The sequence below is a fragment of the Bombus fervidus genome, chromosome 5 (assembly GCF_041682495.2).
Source record: "Bombus fervidus isolate BK054 chromosome 5, iyBomFerv1, whole genome shotgun sequence".
NCBI lineage: Eukaryota > Metazoa > Arthropoda > Insecta > Hymenoptera > Apidae > Bombus > Bombus fervidus.
In genome coordinates, this window is record NC_091521.1 from 11,167,329 (window position 1) to 11,193,452 (window position 26,124).

At 35.4% G+C, this 26,124-nt stretch overlaps 1 protein-coding gene across 12 annotated transcripts in view; it reads right to left on the minus strand.

The window, feature by feature from the left end:
- Positions 1–26,124, minus strand: part of Tmod (tropomodulin) — a 114,951-nt gene that overhangs the window by 54,829 nt on the left and 33,998 nt on the right. The window contains exons 1-2 of one of the 12 annotated variants that reach the window (XM_072004005.1): positions 24,520–24,637; positions 23,834–24,143 (exon numbers count right to left, since the gene is read on the minus strand). The exons of the other annotated variants lie outside the window; for them this stretch is intronic. Of the exons in view, the coding sequence (XP_071860106.1) occupies positions 23,834–23,944 (111 nt within the window). The 5' untranslated portion in view covers positions 23,945–24,143; positions 24,520–24,637. Of the gene's footprint in view, positions 1–23,833; positions 24,144–24,519; positions 24,638–26,124 lie in introns of those variants that run through there. 12 annotated transcript variants of the gene reach the window in all.

Consider the following 26,124-nt stretch of genomic DNA (forward strand, 5'->3'; position numbering starts at 1 on the left):
TTTATTTCGAATAGAAATTTTATCACATTTTCACTTCCCTTCGTTTATTAGAATCAATTTACCGTGAACATTATCGTTATACAAAATTCAAAATAAGTATTTAAAATAATTGTCAAAAATTCCAAATAAGAATGACAAAAATAAACGGCGAAAGAATTAAGATGATGACCATGTGTAAGTAACGGATAATAAATGAAATGATTTAGTTAAATCTGGAATTTTTTAAAGGTTCGATTTTGAAGTTTTAATTTAATTAAACTTTGAAATACTCGAATTATAGAAATCGTTGAAATTCGGCTGGCACGCGGAATCACGCTCTAACGATTAAAGTTTTATGAGTATATAACACTAGTTAATAATATCCCGTTTAACAGTTAATAGGATGAAATATCGCGAAACACACAGGCCGCGGTGGAATAATGAACGGAATTGAACGGGGAAACGGATCGCGGAATTCCATTCGTGCGGTATCAGCTGGCCGAAGCGCGCGGATTCCACACATTTTTAACTTCTGCAACTTCAGTTAGATATTTACACGAGCGATTCTTTGGTATCTCAATTCCCCCGTACAATTATATTTTCACGGCCCAATGAAAATTCGATCGATATTTCCAGACTGCCCGGAATACTTAACGATGCTCTTTAACAAAAATAAACATAAAATAACAGACAGTAAATTATTCCTTCGTTATTACATTACGCAACGTTAATTTTCTTCGTTAGAAATTAATTAATATTAAACAGATGTATTTTATATTTTATATTTCTTACTGCTACTATATATGCTATATAAAAATTATTTGTATCGTACATTTATTATTCTTATTCTCTAATAAAACTTCGTATCATCGTGTTCTACATTTCATTTTCATAGTAACAAACTTTTATAACTGTAGCATAGCACTACTAAATTATACCAAGTTTAATATATCTTGACTAAATTAATTAGCACGTAAGTGCTATGATAAATGCAATGCTATGCAAATACTTTTTATAGTCATCGTATTTAATTCCATTTAATTTTTAATAATATAGAATAATTAGAGTTTCTCTGCTGTGATCTTCACTTATCAACGACCTCGTCGACCAAATTTCTCATCGTCCCAAGCGTATTTTCGGTTTGACAATAAGAAGAGATACCGCAACTAGTGATATTATATCTACCGCAACTTCCGAAAGGGAAGACGAGATGCAAGGCAAAGAAAAATGACCCGGCCTCGCTAGCCCACGGCCGAAACTCGACAAAGAGTCACACGAAACCTCGTGTATTCTCGCGTGGCTGCTTACAAAGCGCGTGAGAGTGACGCGCGTCAAATTTTATTTTGCCTCGGTTCGTCCGTCGAATTCATTGCGGCGAATAAAACGATACCTGGAATCAGTTCGCTGAGAGCCACGATAATAGAAGTAAGCTTCCGGTCGTGAGTAAGCTATCGATGAAAAGAATAACCGCCATTGTCCGTGCACTCATCGAAATCTTTTATTCTCTTCGAATCGACAGAATATCGTGGAACGACCAGAATCTCGATGAGATGTGACTAAGGCTATAGTGTGTCGATTGAATTATATATAGAATCTGACAGTATTGAAATCGACGAGTATAATAGTATTATCAAACAGCGTTTGATAAATCCTGCAAAGATTTATGAATGCTTAGTAATTTCGTATTATGTTTATTTTAGTGTATTGTTTTAGCGGCTGACTAACTGCAGGCGTTCAAAGTTTGCAATAAAATATATAAAATTATTAAAATGTTCAGTCGGTCTTTTGTTGCGTAAAGGTGTAAAGAAATGATAATTATTTTTATTATAAAATTTCAGGAATTGTACGTATTCTTTTTCTATATATCTAATATTATTCTATATATCTAACGAATAAGCAAGATGTGTCAATTAGTGACTTTTATCTCAAACTTTATCGGACATAGAATTATAGAGGAGGTAGAGAAATGTACTGGGTGTGTAGAAAAATTTTTATTCGAATAACAAAAGATTCTTTATATAAAATTATTGAAAAAGTAAATATCGAATAATTCAATAATAAGTTAATTAGTATTTGTGAATAATATACCTTTATTTAATTTCATAAATTAATACATAACTGCACTACAACAGAATTGAATTTTCTAACTAAAATCACTTTAGGTATTTCCATTTTTAATTTAGGTTAATGAAGGTGTTCTTCCTAAATTCGATCGTCAGAAATAAATAAATGGCCATTATTCTATTCACAATTTTATTCCCACTATTGATCGTTCCTTCAAAAATATTTATCATCGTCATTGATATTTTCAGCGTTGAATCGAATTAAAAAAAGGAAGATAAATGGTAAAGAAAAATAAGATATTCTTTCCTTGAAATATAGTATTTACGTTGAAGAACCATTAGTAGGCTGTATAAATGTCAAAAAAGAGATAAATCCACGTGTGATGTATACTAGAAATGGGAAATTTATGCAAATGTTTAAGCAGCTGAATGTCAATGATACAAAGCTAACCCACTGCTCTACATAACGTTTGTACTCGTTTGCTTTCGTTATTTATGTCCATTACACGAAACGCATAAACGTAGAGATTCACATTCATCACGATCGATCGACCAACTGATTGAAATATGCTCGTATTATGCAGAACTTTGGTTATTGAAATCTAATCAAAATTCAATCTTTGGTATACTTGTTACATAGCAGATAACACGATTCATTTCCAATTCACGTTATTACTAATCGATACTACCACTAACACTTCCCTTTTTTGCAAGATTTATTACTATTTCTTCATTAAAAAAAAAAAAAAGAAATAAATGTTTGGCTAGAAGATATTTCAAACATTTTTGTCAAAGTGTTATTAAATTTTAGAAGAAAATTGCATTCTAAAATCGTTCAAAAGCTCACACCAACATTTATATTTACAGAAACTTAAAATAAAGCTACGTTTTAACTGGGATGATTTCCGATAGGATCAATACTATTGAATATAGAAACAAAATGAACTAAGCTGTTTTTTAATTCATCTGCGATATCTATAAATATGGTACTATAAACCAAAATAATATCGTATAAAATAACGGAGAACTTTCGAAATTCTAGGAATTTTTAGATGCTTCGCGAATTCCTCCAATAAATTCACTAATAGCAATCCACCTTCTTTCAAGACTCGTTCTTCAAGCCTTCAATTTTAAAGTGCATAAAACGCACAGCAATAAATAAACATTTGGAAGAATGCAGTTGCAAATCCGTCTTCGAACCCATTCGGATAACCACATCACACGTGAGTAAAGTTAATCGTAAATCTGTCGATTCGCGAAAACAGTAGAAGATTCTGTTTAGTCTCATTTACGTCCTTTCAACAGATCCGAGCTGTTCGATCGACGATAAAAACTCACGTGGAAAATGGCCAATTTCATTTTATGGTTTTGTTCTACCGTTCTACGAAGTTACAGACTGTCGAAGTTAAATAAAAAATAACTTTAAACAATCGCCAGGCAGCAATCGACCGACTTTGATACTCGAGCCATTTCCGTGATGGATTTGCTGGTGCAGCGGCTTCGCTCTGTGATTTGCCGGCGCTAAATTTAAATCAGATCGACACCCAGGATTATTTACGTGCCAGTTCAACCTAGATCGACGACAAAACTCGTGCACCCATTGCATTCGATTCGTTCTCTTTGCCGATTTCACCTATTCTAGTTACATTTGAAAGTACAGAGTTTCGTAAAAATATAGGACAGAAAACAGTACACTATCGGCAAAAGTTTCGAATCATCGCGTGTTTTATAAAGCCTAAGGGATTTTAGGAAAAATTCAGCTAAAAATTCTGTGTGCTTCAAAAAATTTTTTCGCCAAAAATCGATCGAACTAAAGAAAATTACTGTTAATTTTTATAATGTCTTTTAATTTAAACTTAACAGTGCAAAGTGAATTATGTTACAAGGTATTGAATAACTATACTAGTTCTTAAATCGTGATGTATGTTTATTTCCTCTGATATAATATTAAGATTTTATAATATTATGAAATATTTGAAGTGAAAATATTATTTCGCAAGAGAGGAAACTATTCGTATTTATGAACAGAGAAAAATGTATATTATACATATGATAATCTAATGTCAGCGTAATGTTTATAATAATTGAATTGATAATATTTGACAGTAAAACACATGGAATAAAAATTTCGATCGTTATACTTTTGATAACTAAAAATGACATTCATCGTTTATAAATTATATCGGAAGAAGAGTTTTAAACTTCTTCTTCTCAAATATCTATAATACTCGTAAATCTGATTCTTTTTGACCGCTGCAATGGAACAAGATATTTATGATGGGGCGTGATAAATATGAAGGAAAGAAGAACGTTTTAAAGGCGAAACTATAAAGCCTGAAGAGTGTACGAATGATCCAAAACAAGACGAAGATCGTCCAGCCTTTGATGTTATCTTTGTCGTTATCCTTTGCACGTGATCTTCCAATGTCCATACACGTTTCTTAAAATCTACACCACAGTCACATGCAAGAAAGATCTATTTTTAAACGAGTAGATGCTATAAAAATCTAAAATATCTCAAACTGCTCGCAGTACTAGCTATAATGTGTCTAAAATGTCAAACTTCTTACTCAGAAGAATTCGAAAATATAAAAGATCCATAAAGGGCTACAGAATATTAATAACAGAGAGTTTGTATCTCACGAAGGAAAAAATTTCAAAGCTGTTGAAGACTACAAAACAGTTAACATTGAAAATGTTTATCGATTACCAATCATCAATGTAATTGTACATACTCTTCATCAACTATTACAATAATTTCTCACTAAAATACTATTTTTCCCTCTTTTTTTTTTATTTCTCCATTGATATCCTACGATATTATTCAGAATTGTCATGAAAACACTATCAAATATATAATATCCTTGTAATATGTAACATTATAACAACTAATAACATCGCTGATTCGCTCAACTCTCAACTCTCAACTCACCGCATCTTCCCTCAGTTTCGTATCTTAACATGTCCCTCGATGCCAATTTGACACAGTGGTAAAAAATCGATGTAATGGAGAGATAAATAAGAAATTTTGAAAATTGTTTTACTCGGATCTCACATTCTTCGCGAAGAATAAAAAAAGATGTCAAGACGTTATAAAAAGGTTTCAGAGAAATTGTTCTATAAATGACCGAACAAGATTATAATCTTTCACCGGAAAAGTTTGTCAAGCTGACACGAGAAACTGGTGAGAGTTCCGAATCAGCCGATAGAAAGACCAAAGAACGAACGATAGGCAGGAAGATTTCGCGATAGAGGTTCCGCCAGTTCTTTTTTTACCCACGAAACGTGTGACATTCGTACGAGTAGGGAAGTACGGGGTATTCTCATCGTCCAAGGTCGTCCAGAATCTGAAAATACGCCCGTGAATCGATCGGACGCGTCGAAATAGCGGCCACTGTTCGTCGTATGTATTTTTATAAACGGCAGTTTGGGGTGGCGTGGGGAAGAAATGCTCTTAGAACGGCTCTTCTCGCAGGGTAAAGATCAAAGACCCGAATCTTCCACGAGAATTTCTTTCTGTCACGTCGAGGAGGCTGTTCACGTTGCTTTACAAGCAAACACCAGCTGCCGCCTCTACCTTCTCTAACGAGTGTCACTGTGAATTAGTTCATACATCGTTCGAGAGTAAAGTTTGGTATTTGCTTTGGCACCGAAGGAAGAGCGACGAACTAAGGGGAAGATTCTACTCTGGAGAACAAAAAGAATCTACATTTTCTTCTTATCGGTTGTCAGTTTTCTCGTCGTTTCTCGATATTTCTCAGGAATATCCTCAGGACATTACACCATTATCAACGGAAGCTGTAACAACCAAAACACCGATATTTCAACTACTTCGGAAAGCAAACTCTCCCCTAAGTGCAAAGTGAAATCTCCGTATGGAAATAAAAAATCTGAACGACGATGTTCCACTTCCCTGTTTCCCTAATCACTCAACAGAATCTCCTGTTGCTGTTCGAGCGCTAAGAACCTGGTGCGAGCTAAAGCATCCCTCGTGCGAGGAAGTTTCATTGACGGAAGCTGATATTTCGACCCAAATTCAACGCCCAGCTCGCGAAAATCCCGCGGATCAGCGAGTTGCTCGGCGAGCCAATAATAATATTGACGCTGGCGAGCGATGAAAAAATAAAGCGAGCCAGCTGCTGGTGGATTGTTGAACGTACGGGGCCACGTTTTCGAGCGTGTTCGCGTTAAAAATACGAGCGCTGTTATCCGGAAATCTGGAGAGAGAGAGGGAGAGATTTTTACCCAAGCAACTTTCGTTGATCCGCGCTTGGAGAACGATTCCAGGGGTTCAGAGTGCTTTACCTTGGCGGAGATTTCTCTTCGTCTCTTAACTCTTCCATTTTCTTCCCCGATGAGAATCGTCCGAGAAGATTAAAGGCATACGCCAGGCGCGAGTAGACTTCGCGATTCCGAAACGCGATTCCATGGTTATAATTCTTTTATTTGACGCTACCCAGGATACAGTGGGCTCCTTCTACCTTCGACCCGTCTCGTGTTTCCACTCGGCGAGCCAGAGGAATACTGTTGCACAGTTTATTTGCTCGGATGCTTCGTGCTCTTGTTCTTCGACCCTGCTCAGCCTTGATGCACTCTTTGAATATTGAAATTGACAGTTTGCGAGTTGATGCGATGACTTCGTTTGCGCGGCTGTTGTTATTGAGTTATGCAAACTTTTAACAAACTCTGTTTCCTTGTTTCAAATATTTCTTCTCTGTTCTCTTCTTTTTCGCGTTTGATTATTTATTTAGTTATAGTGTTCCGGATAATAGCAGTAGATTTTTATGTTGTACCCACTTTCGCTTAAAATTTTCTAAAAGTCTAGAGCAAAATAAACAATGACTTTTCTTAAGAGAATAATTATTTTATTTATAATTACGATATGTATCTTTATTGTTTAAAAAAATGTACGGTAAATTTTATTCGTCAGAAAGGCACAAAGGGTGCGCCAAATTTTTGTGCGGGGGTGTGTGCTATCGGATTTTACATGTAATATATATTATCTTGGAGTTGTTTCAAAAGAGGAAACGATCCTTGTCGGTATGTTTCCATGGGATAATTCACGTGAAATTGTCTTTGACGATATTTGGAAGCAAAAGAGGAATATTTACAATGATATATATCAGAATTCTGAAACTTCCAAAATTGTTTTGGTTTACGAGGATATCGTTAACGGATCTCTTGGAACTTTAACAAAACGTTTGACAACGTGTTAATAATTCTTATTTAAGTTTCGTGAAGTTTAGGGAACAATACTTGCCAAAGGCGAGATTTGAATGGCGAGATTTATAGTCGAAGCAGAGTGGAAGTTCGTACATCATACGATAAATTTTATATTCTAGGTGGAATTCGCAGTTAATTTTCTCTATATCCAATTTCGAAGGCTAGTTTTGTGTAAATTATTTCGAATCAGCTAGCATCATGCATGACTGCACGCTGGCGCTGAAGATATCTGCAATCCAAAACAGACCTATTGCATTCGTTGAACACCGTTATGTATTTATGCAAATGGATCGCATCGTCGATAAAAGTTTCTAAATTTTATAATTATAAGGTTCCATAGAAACTTTATTTTTGCAAAAATTCTTCATAAAAGTAAAAGGAATTTAAAACTATAATTTATCAAATTTGTCGTAGTATAGTGCAACATTAATATTTTACTCTCGATTAATTAATCGAACTGTTGATAAAAAGTTAGTTCGCTTCTGAAGCTTATCGTTAGTGCCTACGCTTATTCAACGATAAATTTGTGGTTTGGCACAGCGTTCTGTAATGAATCGGCATAGATTCGTCAAAGTCATCTATTTCTCGTATGATAGATCCGCGTAAGTATTCGAAATGCATCTCTGCTATATTAATCTTTTAAATTAGCCGATACAATAAAAGAATATTGAAATCTGAAACCTTTCGCCTGAATAAAATTTTTATGTTCTAGACTTCGAAATATCCGAACATAAAAGTTGTCCAAAACGAGGTTCATCTGTCCAAAAATTACGCCATATATTCTTGTTTTTCGTTCAAAATTCCGTCTAAATTTCTTCTGAGACACGGAACGCGTTAAATGGGATTTTAATCGCGTCGACTGGAAGAAAAGCGAAACGCTCGCAAAGACGAGCGCCAAAGAATACGTGCCAGGTATCTTTACATGCCAACGGGCCGAAACTTTGTACCGATGTCGAATTAACGAGTTTCTAGCAATCTATCTCTACCAACGATTTGTCATGGTAAAAAGATCCGCCTTCTTCCTGGCTCTTGCTTGATACTGTTCGAGCGAACAGCGAAACTTCCTCCTGCGTTTCGCGGCGAAAAAATCACGCAACCATACTTACATATGTAAGCTCGGTTGCGTAATACACGTTGCTTCTTTCTCTTCATTTCTCTCGCGTTATTTCTGCACGAATTCTGTGCCAGATGTCGTGTACTTTGACGCGGAAAATCGCGCACGTGCTGTTCTCGCTGTTTTTTCGACGAGGAACCGAGAGGCGAATTCGTTTGACGGATACTCGGATAGACGTTGAGATTTCGCGTGATGATTTTTGCGAGATTCTATTTTAGATTCTACTAAGACGCAGGATTCGGTATGGCGTTGCGCTAATCGTAGACTTGGACGAAATAATGACTTTTAAACGTGTTGCGATCATCGAATTTGTTTATTTCAATCTCGTTGCTGTCTCAACGATGGAGAAGGCCTTTTACATTTTAGAGAAATTCTAAGGATTCTAAGGAGAGGCATCTACAGTTTGCGTGTGTACATTTGCTCAGAAAATTGCCGGAGTCTAATCTGTGATATAAACAGTCTAAAGCAGACAAATAAACGGTGCAGCAATAATTCTCGCGTTTAAAAGCGAACCGTAACAGCATAGAAGATTACGTATTTCAGGTAACGGCAAATAAAAGAATTATAACCGCAATATCGTTTTCTCAATCGTAAACTTTATTTTTCTGGAATTGCTACTCTCCCTCTCGTAAGATTTATAATGCGAATGAAAATTAATTCTCTGTCTGTGTGTTAAGGATTTATCTAATTATTTTTCTTTCTTTTTCTTCGATAAAATTCGAAATTCGACTATTGGAAAAATGTCTAAATAATTTTGTCAGGATCTTTCAAGTAATTTTAAAACGATTCTGCTTGGTACAAAGGATGAATTCTGAATATCTGTAGATTTCTTTTGAAAAAAAAATACTATGATATCTAAACATAAATATGTTTACATCAGTTTTGAAGCATCGTATATAGCATCACTTATTAAGTTAACTTCTTCAAATTTGAACGATGGATGAACATTTTTCACGTTGAATAATTTCGTTTTATATACAACAGTCTGGAAGAAACGATTCGCATCTTTTGAAGAGGCTTTCGTCTTAAAATACTGTACGCAGCTGACGGAGCTTACAGTCGCAAGGCTGATCGCAATGAACATTTAAGTTCCAAGCACGTGCATCTCGCTGAAAGTTTGTAGGCCATCGCCAAAATACCTCAGAACCGGTGATAAATGAGAAGCAACATCCGTCGTTGTCAATGCAGAAAATTTGCTAACAAGTGCACGTCACCGCTGGAAAAATCGGTGCATACTATACGGAGACTTCCATCTTTCATCATCAAACAAAAGCTTTCGATTTATCTTTTCCTTTCAAACATAACGATGTTTACTTGTCAGCTGCAATGTATTACATCGTAATACGTAATGAATTATATTTTATGGCACTTTTGCAAATATGATTTCGTTTATCTTTATTATAAATATCGTAAGCTGAAACAGAAAAATTTGGAAATAAATTTTCCCACATACTGTGTGAATGTAACTTTTAGCTTTGGACATTGCCTTGGTTCTTCGGAATATGTAAATAACAAATAAACGAAGAATGAATGAACAATAAGAATAAACGAAGTTTCTCATATCTTTGTAAGTATGTTGCGTTTGGTTGATGGCAGATATTACTTCAAAGTTCAGAATATTTAAATAACAACGATAAGAATAAACGAGGTACCTTGTGTCTTTTACGATGGCCTTTATTGAAATATTAATTTGCATTATAATTAAGTAGATACTTAAACGGTAGAGTGGAAAAGAGCCAAGTTGTATGCGTTTTAGTACTTGAAGCATTATATTTCACTAAACCGTTTACGACCATTGCCCAACTATCTCTTCACTGGAAATGTAATAACACAAAAGCACGGATACTATTTTGTTTCTGGGGCGTTTCTAGAATTATTCATGCTTCTTAGGAGTTCAACTGCTTCAATGTATAGAAACTATCGCAGTAAAATTTTAATTTCTAATTTCTCTTTTACTGAAAACTTTACTCGATGCTTCCAACTAAATTGATCCAACAATATGAAAAATATTCATGCACTGGTGCAAAATATTCTTCAATTTATGGAAGGTGTTCTTGCCATTGCGATGCATCGATCATGAAACGAACGGATATTTTCGTATTTATATTTGAAATAAACTTTACAGGCGAATATTACATTAGATAATATTATTTTTATACGTACATAAGTATGAAGGAAATTGTATCGAATTATTTATACTATTCATGAAATATCTAAAATACTTTACCACTTTACACGTATACCGTAAAATAGCATTAGCTGCATAACCCAATTGCGTTTTACTTCCTTCATTTACATTTTAAATAACGCGTTATAAATCATGAATTATGCACGGTAGTCTCTTGCTATGTTAAAAGAACACTGTGGCTAATAATATAAACTACTGCTAGGACTTACATAAATGCAAGACCGGAACATGTGTGTAGTCTCCATATCAATCGACATGCTATTTCTTATCCAAAACTTTACGAAAACTCGACGAAAATGGCGATGTTTGGCGAATTGCCCATCCACAGGCGCCCAAAGACTACGCCTCTTAAACTTTACGTTTAAAGGTTGCGTTAAATCACAATTTATTGTTTATTAACGAGTTATTGCTGAAAATATGACAATATGAATACGTGAATTACACTTAGAGCACGAAGAAACAATATCATATGTCATCTCCTATTACTTTCCACTGAACCCATTAAGGACAGAAACATTTTACTAATACAATTTACATTCCAAGGATTTGCAAAATATTGTTTTCCTCGTCATTGCTTCATTCGCATCTTTGCAAACTTTTTTCAATATTTCAGAAATGTTGTTTATTCGTAACATCGTGTCATTCGCTTGTTATGGAACCTCGTAGATATATAAACAGTTTCTAAAAGACTCGTATCTTTGGTTTTAACAAACCTCCTTCCCAAGTACCTACGCAAACATATTAAAATACTCTGCTCCAACCATCGACTAGCGTGAAAATGAAAAAATCAACAGAGACAGTTTCGTCATATTTTTCCCACGTGATTCTCATAATAATCTTCTAAATCTTACATTCTAAATTCTCCCTCGTTTTATTACACAGCCTAAGAATTAATAGTAATTCTAAATGCAGCTACAACTTCTATAAACCGTTCCAGTCCCACGACGCTACTTCAAAGCCTGTTCTTCATTAACGTTCGCACGAAATAGCCTGAACTATTCACTGGTAGCTCGTAATAGCAGCGGAACGTTGGCCACAGCAAATAATATCCGCGCACGGATTCGGTAGGCCGCGAGATTCCATCGCGGAAGGTGAATGTTAGCTCGCGTTGGCCGCCATTTATCTCATTCAGCCACGCATGCCTGCCAGTCTCCATTACGTAGAGGGGTTCTATCGTCTTTGGTGGAACGATTCACGTCTTCATTTTTCACACAATTCGATTGCGAAGACAACGAACACGAGACGACGAATAAAATACGAATTCCACGACTATAAATCCTTTCGGTTAAACGAGTTCCTTTCTATTGACCCGTTCGTAGCGAAATGGAAGAACAATTCGAAATCCTAACCCCAACCTAACCCCAACCTAACCTCAATCTATCCATGTAGGAGCTGTTAATTTTATTAAATAATCTAAGCACCACTTCTTTTATGCTAATTTTTTGCTATTTACAAAAATCTTAACGCAAGCTTCGGTAGCTTCTTTCAAAAAAGACGAAAAATCCTAACAAATGTGGATGCAAGTATCGATTAGCTTTCGAGGTATAAGACGCGCAGCTAACGGAAACACCAAATGGTGGATAAATAACTTTTCGTCTTTCTCGAGCGATTTTTCCAAGATTCCAAATTACTTTGTTTCTTGTAATTAACGCAAATTTTCGCAAGACTAAAATATATGTATATTTGGCACATGAGACAGACAAAGTCGAGGATCCATTTTTGCCTATGTTCTTCGAGAATATAAATATAGGGCTTAACGTCGCCTTATCGAAAAGAACGACAAATACAACGATAAACAATGCTCTTATCTTTCTCTTGGACTTAACTAAAGGACAAGTCCAGTAGAAACCACGAAATCTTGAAAATCGATAATTTCATCGTAAGCATCGTTTGTTGGGCTACGGTGACATTTCCAGATTTCTAAGAACGCGTTTTATCTGCGTCTCGAAGACTCACCCGCGTGTCTCGCCCGCGTGTTCGTTTATCATCCTCGCGGACGATTCATCGTTCCCGCTCGACGATGCATCATAAAGCGACTTAATTATCACTGTGACTATGGATCTCGTGGAACGCTCTCTTCCGACCGTGGTTTAAATGGCACAGAGCCGGAGCCGCTTTTATGGCCACGAAAGACTTGCCAGATGCACAAGTTCGGAACATCCGGGCCTTGTCCTACCGCTTTTCCCGGGATTCGCTAAGATAACATCAGATGCGGTATACTGTGACTGTGATTGATGGCTGGCTTGTGTCTCGCGATGCGACTGGGATGAGTATTTCTTTGTGAGTTACGCTGCTAGTGTAGTTAGGGTCCGCAGCTACGTAATTAGCGTGCCAACCGTGAGCTCGAGCTTGTGACATGAAAGCACGCGCGACGTCGTTTCTTCTGGTGCGATAAAGCACCTCAAAGGGATTCTTCGATCTCTTTATCCTTTAATCCCTGTTGTTCCTGGGCAAATGGATCAAATTTACTCTCAAAATTCGGCAAAGTCGATTGGATGGTTCGTTTCGTATTGCGGCGTCAGAGATGAAATTCTTGGATCGTCGCGAGACGAACGAAAGCGAAAGCATTTGCACAAAACGGTTTTCATTAATCAAGAACGAAAGTTTGAGGTCTTGCAGGCAATCGGATACGTTCTGGTCGTACAGACGAGGATGTTCAATTTGATGAATCTATGGATCATCAATTCCAAAGAGATGTCTAGGTTTGCTAAAGGATTCCAGAAGGAAATATTTCTATAAAGGCTGTCGTATTTCTATAAAAAGTTACAAATTGATCATCCTGATAGTGAATAATGTCTAACCTCATTACGATACAATTTTAGAATCAATGATTTCAAGTTACCATCGGTTAGTTCTAAATATATCGTAAATATAGGTAACTTGAAACTTGTTTGAATATTTAGCCGCGGGATATCGTTTTCTTTTCATGGTTTAGTGGTAGTGAGATCAAATATCAGCGCAACGACCTGTGGTGCAAGGTTATTCGAGGCCATTCAAGGTATCCGTCATGCTCTAAAAGTTGCCGCTGCGTCTGACCACAAGTGGAATCGTTCTACTGTCCCGACCTGAATTTATGATAGCGAGGTAACGATCCAGAAATTTTGATATTTTTCAAATTCTTAATTGAGCACAGTTAAGCAATTGCTATTTTTAGACGTAGAAAGAACGAATTCTCGTTGAATTATGTTATCTGGAATCCATTCCGACATCCTGATTTACGTACATTCAAATACGTGAGATTATATGAGGTAGTTTCAGTAGCAAGTTCTTAAGTTACTTTTGGGATAATCATTGTATTTCAGATATATATTTCGGCAAAAAATTGAAATATGACATTATAGAATATTAATTAGAATTTCCAAATGCAAAATCCCTAAGAATAGCATAGTAGTAAAATGTCAAATGATACTATCTCCCTGTTTTCTCATCAATTTTAATATATTCTTGCTGCGTTTAATGCAAATTAATTCTACTATCTACGAAGCACATACGTTTAAATTTTATGCAAAGAAAAAAAATACGATTTTACTTGAAATTTTTTACGAAAAATTCTTAATATTTTAATTAATAATCAGTTGTAATATCATTTCAATAATCGTATAAATTTCTGACATATCTCGAAATACGTCTATTCGATACTTAAAATTAAGTTTCCATTCATGATCCTTAAGAGACAATTCATATTACATCATTCCTGTCTCTTAATGATAAGATTGGATTCACAGTATTACATTACCCATTGTTTCCTATCTCCGCATTTACTTTTAGATCATTAAGATCTAACAATTCATATTACATCACTCTCGATGGTAGTATTTTATTCAGTATATCGTATTATGCATCGTTTCCTTTCTTCTATTTACTTCCTAGTTTCATCGTTCGTTCTAAATATGAACAATTTATTCCAGTAAACAGAAAGTTTGATTTTAAAAGCTTTTCTAAGCTTAAAAAGGAATATTCTCCAATTCTAAAAAAGAATTATTTAAATACTTTGAACACCTGAATAACTCTCGTTTGTTGATAAACCTATTCAAATATTTCGCATACAAAAATACATTTTATAAGCTTAATGAAAATATCCTACAAGCATAACATGTCGTTCCAATCCAAGATACGAAACAATATTACAAAAGAACTATGCAGCATTCTTTAATGCGTGCCTAAATATACTTTACATAATGTTATGTCGCACGAGATGGTCCGTGCGACGTCCCTCATGGTCTGGCCGCCAAGGCCTACACATCGTTACACTGATTTAACCTAAGGAACCACCATAAACCGAATCTTTTTAGCTTAATCTCTATTCATGTAAGTATTTTCGGTTTATGGATGATCCTTAAATCAGTCTTACTAATTACGGAGAAAGCGAATGTTTGTCTAGCGAAATAGCAGGTTTTTCCTATGAACATGAGCCACATCTGCAGGAGACTTTCTCCTCATATTTTTACTTATTAACGTTGGCTATAACCAATGGGCATCGCGGATCGTTCTTAGTTCAAAAAGGCACACCCACATCGAGCTTTCCTCCTTAATAGTACGAGACGAGTCTACTACTGTTCTTCCAATCTTCGTATAGTCAAGTTAAGGGTCTTATTCTTAGAGCAGTCATCTACTGTTCTTCCAATCTTCGTATAGTCAAGTTAAGGATCTTATCTTTAGAGCAGTCATCTACTGTTCTTCCAATCTTCGTATAGTCAAGTTAAGGATCTTATCCTTAGAGCAGTCATCTACTGTTCTTCCAATCTTCGTATAGTCAAGTTAAGGATCTTATCTTTAGAGCAGTCATCTACTGTTCTTCCAATCTTCGTATAGTCAAGTTAAGGGTCTTATTCTTAGAGCAGTCATCTACTGTTCTTCCAATCTTCGTATAGTCAAGTTAAGGGTCTTATCCTTAGAGCAGTCATCTACTGTTCGTTCCATCTCGACGTAGTCAACTCATGAAGTCAGTCAACTCCTGATTCAATAACAGGATATCGTCATCACTACAATCTACATCAAGTTAAGTCAAGTCAAGACATCGAGTTAATATTATATACTTAGATGACGTAATATCAAGTGTTATAAGTTATTGAAAATATATATATTATAGAACTGTGGATTACAGTTTTATTGCACAACAAACACCCCTATTACCCCACAAGAAATAAGGGGATCGACCTGTTCGTGGTATCGATTGTTATAATCGTAACGGGAATTTACGCGCTTCAACGCGATCGCGTCTCCCCACGATTGGAAGAAAATACACATAATTACATATAATCAATAATATAAATAAATAATATATAATCAATTATATATTTATCCGAATAAAAGTTAACATTACAATTTCGTCACAAGTATCGCACTATTGGTTTAGTCTATTAGTATCAAGTTACTAATTGTTTCTGAGTAGCAAACACTGCAACAAAATTTACATTCATTCCCACTAAACAGATCATTCATTTCTACTTCATAACAATCTTTCTCATAATCAACATTCAAGGAAACATTCTTCGTTCTTACAGAGGATTAAGAAAGAGCCGGAAGATCTCGTGATTTGCTGGAATTGCGGAAGGTAATGGAGGGTCCCGATTCACTGTTTACGATCTCGAAACGAACACGCGCAAACGTAACGGATAATTCATTAAACGGCCTCTGCTATTTCCATCGGCGGAGCCTTCGTGAGAGCAGGCAGATCGCGTCGACGTTGCTCCTATTTAAAATAAGCAACTTTACGGTGCATTCGCGGCTCTCGTACGCCGCAGGCCTTCACTCTTGTGTCACTCTTCTATTTCCAGAGGCCTCGGCTACGCGTCTTTCGCCGTCGCGATGCGTCCACTTGAAATAGTCGTTTACGTCTGACAGCGTTACCCTCCCGCAATAAGCCAACTCATTCCCTTTCTGAAAGTAATCATCCCTACAAACGAAAACTGTCATCGGTGCAAGAAATACCTTCCTTTGCTTCGAGTTCATTTCTCCAGGAATGTTGTCATCGTGCAGTCTTCGTTATATTCTAAATATTTGCCTGACGCTGTGTAAAACGTAATTTAATTTCGCGTTTATTACCAATGAACAGATCGAATTTTTATGCAAATTTATATCTTCGAGAAGATGATTAAAAAGGTAGAGCCCCGGTAAAGAGATGTTTTTATCTGACAAGTATTACAAAGAGCACTGTAATTTGCATATTTTATGTACTTTTTCATGTTACGTGCGTTTCGTGCAATTTATCACCGTCAAATTTTCTATAGATGCATAAAAACTCGCGGACTATTAATGGATTGCGTATTATCGGTTACTTCCTAGGGCAATTTTATCATTTTGCCAATCTTTGAATTTCTGTTTCAGAAAATTGGTAAGATTTTTGAATTTCAAATATTTGATTTTTATATAACTCTGTGATTAGAAAGTCAAGGTACGACATTAGGGAATCACCCGATGATCTTTGCCCACTTTCGTATATTTAAAAAGTATTCTAATAAAAGAAGTCTATTTATATTCGTTTCTATTCATCTTGCTCTAACCGAATCCACCCCTTGACTTATGAGTCATCTTACACGTGTATGTGCATACAGTAGAGTTCATAACGTTTCCTACTGTAACACTTGAATGAACGAAGAACATCGATATACTATACGGAACATGTGTTCATCATTCCTCGAGTTTGTGAACCAAAATTAAACTTCGTCACGAGTGTAACTCGTCACACGTGAATCACAATCTACGCCAAGAGTGTGGTATCCTATCATAAAACAAAGCTAAGAAGTGTCTCATATAATTCATTATTACATCATGTACTACATACGTACGTACATCTTATACTATAAACAACGTTAACAGAATATTTATAAAAAATTGTTATTACATATAACAATTCCAAATCTCCTCGCGAGCGTAACAACGAATAATTAAAAAATCCTTCGTAATTCAACAATCCAATAACGTTATGGGCTGATTCATATCATTTTACAATGATCACAATAAATACATCTTATACTATAAACAACAGAATATTTTACAGAATATTTTATTTTTTATTTAATTAACAGAATATTTATAAAAATTGTTATTACATATAACAATTCCAAATTTACTCGCGAGTAGAACAACGAATAATTAAAAAGTCCTTTGTAGTTCAATAATCCAATAACGTTATGGGCTGATTCATATCATTTTACACTGATCACAATAAATACATCTTATATTATAAGCAACAGAATATTTTACAGAATATTTTATTTTTTATTTAATTAACAGAATATTTATAAAAATTGTTATTACATATAACAATTCCAAATTTACTCGCGAGCATAACAACGAATAATTAAAAAGTTCTTTGTAGTTCAATAATCCAATAACGTTATGGATTGATTCATATCATTTTACAATGATCACAATAAATACATCTTATCCTATAAACAACAGAATATTTTACAGAATATTTTATTTTTTATTTAATTAACAGAATATTTATAAAAATTGTTATTACATATAACAATTCCAAATTTACTCGCGAGCATAACAACGAATAATTAAAAAATCCATTGTAGTTCAATAATCCAATAATGTTATGGGCTGATTCATATCATTTTACAATAATATTTAAGAACATTTCTTTAAGTAAAAACGATAGAGGGATCATTAGTTATTCGATCATTGAGAAATATCGAATTTACCGAAAAAAGTGGAGCAACTTGGTAGAAAAAAATGCAAATACGAAATGCAATGAATTTAATATCGTACAGGAAATATGTATACCGTGTGCAATGATAAATATATCAATGTCAAGATTTCTTCTAAAAATTGTACATTGCATCATATGATTAAGGATAAGGCTAGAATGGCACTTTGCCGTGAATACAACGTACAACTTTAATTTTGCGCAAGAAATTGCGATTTAAACTGAATAATTCTATATAACATAGCAATCTACGCTTGATCTTTGGCGATGCACTTAGAATTCTATAATTTATTGCGTTGTAACATAAGCGATAACATAGCCACAATAATAGATAGAAAGAGAATGCAGAATATTTTGAATTTTATGAAGACAACGAAATAACCAGTAATAAATACTGATACAGATAAAAGAAATTGATCTCTTCGAACGTTCATGTCAAAATATTCCCTACACTTCAGAATGTTCCAAAATGATATAGCACAGATAAACCATAACAAAGGAATTGAAGATCGAATACAAAGAATAAAAGGGATCGGTTTTGCGTACTAAATGTAACAAATTTTAAATGTCAGAATGTTGGAATATAGCAACGTCTGTTCTAAATTACAACCGGTAAGCTATAGAAGTGAAATTGGAAAATTTCGTGCGATGGTTGTAACTAATCTAAAATAACAGAGCAGACATGTGTAACTGAATAGGGCAAACAGAAAAGGATTACTCATCTCATCGATACAACCATAGTAAACATCTGTAACTCATAGAAAATCATCCAAGAAAAACACCAAATGTATACAGAAGTTGAAACCAAAATAGAAAGGACGTGTAACATCGACACACTTCTTATCGATTCTACGATGTTTTTCACCATTAAATATTAATAAGTTAGGTAAAAATATTAATAGGCAAAATTAATAGGTTTAATTCGAAACATGTGTATCAAACGCGAGGAATTTCCACAATTTCCACCGCTGAATGGGCTTTGGTTCGTTTAGGAAGTTTTCGATGTCGCCTAAAACGAGAACGTTCATCGAAACGCGTGTTTTGAGAACATTAGAACAGAGAGAACGAAGTGAAAGATATAAAAAGCGTGTAATAGAGCGTATGTATATCGTTGTGAATCATCAAGGTTGGTCGACTAAGAACGTTGCTCTAGCAGTTATTTTCCAAAAGTATTATTCATCAGACGTTTTTCTCTCTTTCTTTCTCAAAACTTAAATTTGTAAAAACGGAAGATTTATTTGTCCAGCGACTAAAAATGAAAAGTAAGGACGCGTATATCTTTCTTTAAACATAGTTTCTTTAGACATAGTAGTCGGTAGATGCTACGATAGAAGATTGTTGATTTGTTAAGTTTGAGTGAAACAGTATTTCGTGGTATTACAAACTAAATTGTTATTAAAAAGTATTCATATATTTCTTACGTTTCATACATAATTCATTTATGTATATTATTTTATTACGCGTATATCTTCGTCTGGAAAGTAAAATCTCATCTGAGAATTGAACTCGTCCTGCTCGTAAATTTTCGACGAACGAATTATCGTTTAAAAACTAGAAGCAGTATCAATTGATATCCCAAAATTGTTCACAGTTATGTACTAATACGAACGTACTGTCATAGAAGGCGCGAAAACCAAATTTTTGAAAAATTCTGCAGCATTTTGCTAAATTTCCTTCAAGAAATTATCATCCGCGATATCGTATAATATTAACAACAAATATTTTCAAACAACGCTAATATAAATTAAGACCTGTCCTCCGGTGACTAACATTTTCACGTCGACGACTGTGACATTCTAAAAATCATATGCCCGCATGCCTAACCAACAATGGCATCGTTCCACTGCTCCGAATTCCGATCTATCATTATCATTAAATTACTGTGCACACCATCCAACAACATTAATAATATTTATTTATGATGTCGTTTAAAATTGACCTCGAAATTGGCAACGATAATACAAACATGCTTGGAAGACACATAGAAAGCATATGATGTACGTACACTGTCGAATAATGTCTTAAATGTATCATAAATAGTAATTCTTGCAAAATCCTTGACAAACTTTCTATTATTGCACCTGATTCCTTATTTACACATTTATTTTTGGTGTAATTATGTCATTGTTTTATGCGCATTATGCAAAATACAAAATAAACTCCTCTATGTGAAATTTCTATTTAAGCTGCTGATTTCTCTTTCATACAAAATGTACAACAAAAGATATAATTTATTGTTACACACAACTGTTAATCAAAAAATGCATTAAAAAATTGAATTAAGACATTCTATACAGCATTGTAATGAAATCAAAATCTATATTAATACCGAGGTGTTTGAATTTTTTATACATCAACCAGATGCATTAGGATCTTTTCTGTAATTACAAAACAAGATCACTCTAATTAATCGCACATTAAATTTGTTGATACCTGCTCTTACGAACAACATCGATTTCTTTCCTAATTTCATTGTTTTCTTCAAATATAAACTACGCATGACGAAATCTTGAAATAATGTGATTGAATTTACCAATAGACGTATGAACATCGTTTAATAAACAAATCATCACGCAAGGAAAATCCAAACCCAATCATCGTGCGAATAATAACATTTCATATTAGATTTTGCCTGTTCACCGTGTATTAAGTAATAGTGACTTTCCTATACCAAATATTTCGAGCTTGTTTCAGTTCAAATTAGAATTTAAAAAATATAAAATTATATAAACAAACGTATATCTATCTTAGCTGCTACCTTTCGTGTTTAACATGTTTATAAAATGTTATCCAAGCTTCTATTCCTGAGGGATATATGTTCTCGAATATACAATGATGTGTAAAAGTGTCTGATCAGATAAATATTTCGTTTCGCATATGTATATTCCAAAATTGATATCTGAAAGAATTTCTAGATTGACAACTAAAATAAACTAACACATTGGAAAAATAGTTCTATAATTATGTGTTTCTTTGATATTAAAATTAATAATAGCAACGTTAAAATTCTTACTAATATTACAAGACACATTGGTACAAAAATTCCTTAACGTACATATGAAGTGAACATTTACCTGACTGATAACTTTTGCGTGCCACTGTATATTACGAGTAACGGATAATTGCAAGAAAATGTGTTTCTCGAAATATTGATAAGACATTTCACACGAAATTCGTTAGAATTTTTTATATCTTTCAGTCTTCGTGGAAATGGACTATAAGCGGCGGAAAATATATAAAAAAGCAGACGGCCAGCAGAGACGAGATTACTCATCGTGTTCACGATTTTCACGGGTGTTTATCACAATTTTAGTCGGGGAGGCAGATCGGCCTTGGGTCCTGGCAACGCTCCTATGTACGCAGGAGCCTCGCAGAGAACACTGCTTCCAAAAGCTCGGTTAAGTTACGCAAATAATTGTGCGAATTGTTCGGTCACGGTTGTATTGTTATAATTATAACGACTTTATTTTCTAGACAGTCGTGTGCAGTATATATAGCGATGCTGAAACTACAAACAAATAAATAGAGCAGAGGAAATGTATAAATCCATCGCTTCGATGAGATACTTTTTGATGCAGAATGAGATATTGTTAATTAAAACTCCTCGGGACGGCGCAAATAAATTTGGCTGTTTCATAAACGATCGAGTAGAGGGAACGATATTAAACACACACTTGTACAAGACGCTCCGTATTTTGTACTTTCCACCGTTTTTTAGGTAGAATTTAAAAATGGTTTATTTCTTGATTGTTCAAACTAGAATCTTCTCTGAAAGTCTATACTCCATTTTCGTTATATTGAATTTAATAACTATATTTAATAATGTTCTTAGTACATCGAGGTTGTTTCTACAGATTCACTTGGAACAACATGCACACATGATTTATGCCCTTCGGGTATTGCAGGAAATGAAATATTATAATAAAATCGCAAGGAATTGTAAAAAATGAATATAGTAGTGAAAAAAGGTAAGCTTGGTATAACTATACGAAAGCTTCAAATGGAAGGAAACAAGAAACTTATCGTAACAAAGAAAATGGAAAAATAACATCTTCCACCTGAAAATAGCAATTTTTTCTTCAAGAATAAAAAGAAATAACAACAGTATAGATTCCATCATAGTGTACATTATAAAAAACCGCCTATAAAATACAACTAATTTCTATTCTACATTGATTCACATAAAATTCTTTGACAGTCTAACTTTCCTTCGGGTTCATACAATGTACATATTTTAATATCTCAAGAGTAGCTCAAACAAAAAATATTAATTGAAAAAAAAATTAATCTTAGCTACATCCTCATAGAAAGATTTTTAGAGCCAATTTCTCTCATACCACCCACTCCTCTAAAAATTTCTCTCGGTCGTCTGGTTTTCACGTAAACGCAATGTTATGCTTGGACTGCTGGTCAGACAGTCATCCATCAACAACGACAATCGCGTATTTTACGAGAAGATGAAGAGTGCACCACTCGATGTTTCTTCCTCGTGGAAAATGTTCGAGGTCGAGACAGAAACCGGAAGCTAATCTGTGCTTGCTCGTATCGTGACCAACAGGCAGAAGCGAACGCTATTTTCATGCTACGTTTTAGGCAATCCGACTGCAGTATGTTTCGAGTTTAATTTGTTGGATCATATCAGCAGGCGGAATTATGTAACGTTAAACGCTGCCCGCTCGTACAATTTTCCGACAAAACTGTCAGAACGAGATGATGTGTCGTACGAAAATCGTGCAATGTTACTTGAAATTTTCCGAGAATCAGATTAGCTGTGTTTGATCGCGGATGCTTCTAATTTTAGGCTGCACTCACGCGGCATAACATCGATTTGGATTTTGTGCATGCCTTGCAGGTTCCGAGGATATCGCTTATAGCCAATCCACACGCGATAATTTAATCCTCTACAGGAAAACATATATTTTCGTGCTTCGCAGGCAATCTAGGTTTGTTTTATCAAACTCCAGAAAGAAAAAACAACTCCTTATAAAGAATTATATACTAGCTTCTACACGAAATTCTTTCATTAAATTCACTAAATTTACTATTTCTCGAAGTTTCCAAGCTTACAGTATTTTAATTAGTCATTTCAGAATTCATTCTAAAATTTATGTGATTGTAGCACATCGTAGAATCTAATAATTGGCGTTAGAAGTACCGTTTTTTGCAACGAAAGTGAAGAAGCTTCTAAACTTATAATTTTACTCATGCATAATTAATGTTTATCTTAACGATATCTAACATAGGTCTCCTATCTCTAAAACAATCGTCTCCAGAAACCATCACAAGACCTAGTTTCAGTTGTTGCGAAACTGCAGAAAACTGCGCTCACAATTTCTACCTACATAACAGCCTACATCGTCTAGTTAACCAGAAACACGCATGCAACGGTAAACAGCTGGCTTACCAGCATCCAAACTTACTCTGCGTTTTAAATAAATTCACAGCTAACCCACTCTACGATCCAAAACTATCCTCTATCGAATACGAACCGTGCATCAATGGAAAATGGAATTAACGCATAATTTTATCGTGCAATCCTTATCTCTAGCTATAATTCTTATCACTCTCATTTTTGTCATCACTATTTTGACCCAAAATAATCTTACCTCTCGCCTGGTGGTAGTAGTGGTGGTAGTTTTACGAGTGCTTGACCTGGTCATAGAGCTGATGGTATCATGGGGTGAGTCCCAGTCCTGGAAGACTTGCGTGGTTGCCATGGCGACTGTTTGCGATCCTCTTCGCGTTTCACAACTTAAACTACACTGAGATCGCGTTGGTCAACGATCGTGCGGAGAAGAAAGATTGTAACCCTCTCACTGAATCACGATACGCACTCGAACGGTCTTGCTTCTCGAACGGATATCTCTCAGCGGTTGACTCCCTCGTAGATATCGATAGCGTGATCGAGGAACACCTCTAAAATATCTGAGATTTCTGTAGACTCTGTTCCAAGTACTCTAACTTGATACTTTCTTCAAACCTAATTTCTATTTTTATTTTCAGCCACTTTCACGTTCATCTTTTTATCCAAAGATCCGTTATATTTATTACAAATATTTTATTCAGTTATTAAACTCTATATCTAACATAGAACTCTAATTTTATAGTAATTTAATTTTATCACATAGAAGAAATATTTATACGAGTGTAAGTGAAAATAATAGAAAATATTAGAAACAGAAAGGAAATTCTAATATTGCGATATTAGGAGCGTAAAGGACGAAGACGAGAAGGTTCCTCGATCAGAAGGATCGACGATCGATCGGTACTCGGGGCACGGATCGATACCTACGTGGACGCCCCATCGGACGATCCTGATTGCTGCGAAGGCGCGACGAAGTTGTTCACGAAAGTAGCTTCTTCGTACAGGATGAATGCGCGATTCGAGGTGGATCACGCGCGACTGAGCTTCAGAAGCACGCCTCCGCTTTACCGCGAGAGAGTCAGCCGCACCGCGCCCCATCCTCAGTCTAATTCCAGAAATACGGAGAAACACGTATAATTAGGACGACGATGGCCACCACGACGTCTCGTGACGACGATACACGACGAAGAGCTACGCGACTACCCCTCAGACGCTGCCACTCTCGAGGATGGATTCGAGGATGAAACGTACAATGTCAAGGGATTATCGAACGAAACTCATTGTCGAGATTTTGTTCGATCGATTCTGTGATTTTATAAAGAGCGTATTGTGGTTTTAGATGCATATTTATAAGCTTGACATTATTACAAATATTTGTTCATAAACGACAAATTTCCTCACCTCCTTTCTTTAAATTCCAAACTGCAGCTTAAACCTGTGAAGTAAAAATCTCTAATAAATCGAGTCGAAATAATCAGGTCCGATTTTCGTCGATAATTTCATTTTCGCTCGACCTGTCGCAAAAAACTCCTACCATACAATTCCATCCCCTTTGAAAATTACTAAAAAAGAGTGATCCATACCACGCAAATTACACAAACGCACGATGCTTCGAAAGCACAGCGGCCATCAGCCGCGTCTCTCTATCGTTTCAAACGTGACCAATTACTGCATTTTTCTTTTACTTACAATCAACCCCTGGCGCGCAAATCAATTTCCACCCTCGTATACAATCCGTATAGGCGGCACTGTCCCGCGATGAATTTCGATCGGAATTTATCACTGAAAACGGCCGATGGTTCTCATCGAGCGCGACACGTCGAGTTTTCAACGCCGGTCGAGTTTAAGGGAGACAAAGGGCGTTGATTGCGAGCTTCGCTCGCGGACAAAGGCTCGCGCCGTCCGGGGTTGAAAAACGAAACAAACAGTGAAGCAAGGTGGGGCGGTGACGCACATCGAAACGCGTAAAGAATAATGGAGAACGCGGATCTCTATTTCGGCCACGCGGATCCGGCCGAATAAATCAAATATCGACGTTACGCGTTCGTAAATCGGATTCCTGTGTGGAACTGGCTCGTTGACAGCAGCGGCAACGTGAATGAACTCATAAGACATCGACGTCGTTTACGATCGCAACGCGCCGTCATCGAATTTATGGCCATTATATGCGTTCGTTCTCTGAAAGGCAGCCTTTTGTCGGCCAGGGACCGAGTGAAATTGTTGGACGAGCGCCTTCACAAGGAAAATAGTATAGTTTATTGAAATCGTTTTCCTTTTCTATCTTTTTTTTGTGATACGTAAACGAAGAATAAAGGAAGAAACAATTTTTGTTTGTCTGTTTTAATTAATTGCTTATGGGCGTATCAACGACTTGAATGGAGTGAAAGCATCGGCTGAATTCTATAGTCTTTGGAGAAGACTAGTTTATTTAAATGTTTTGTACGATGGTTTGAATGATGAAAATGGTATCGTTTGTTGAAATCTGAATTCTCGGTGATTGGTCAAATTTTTCTTCTAATTGACTATTTATAA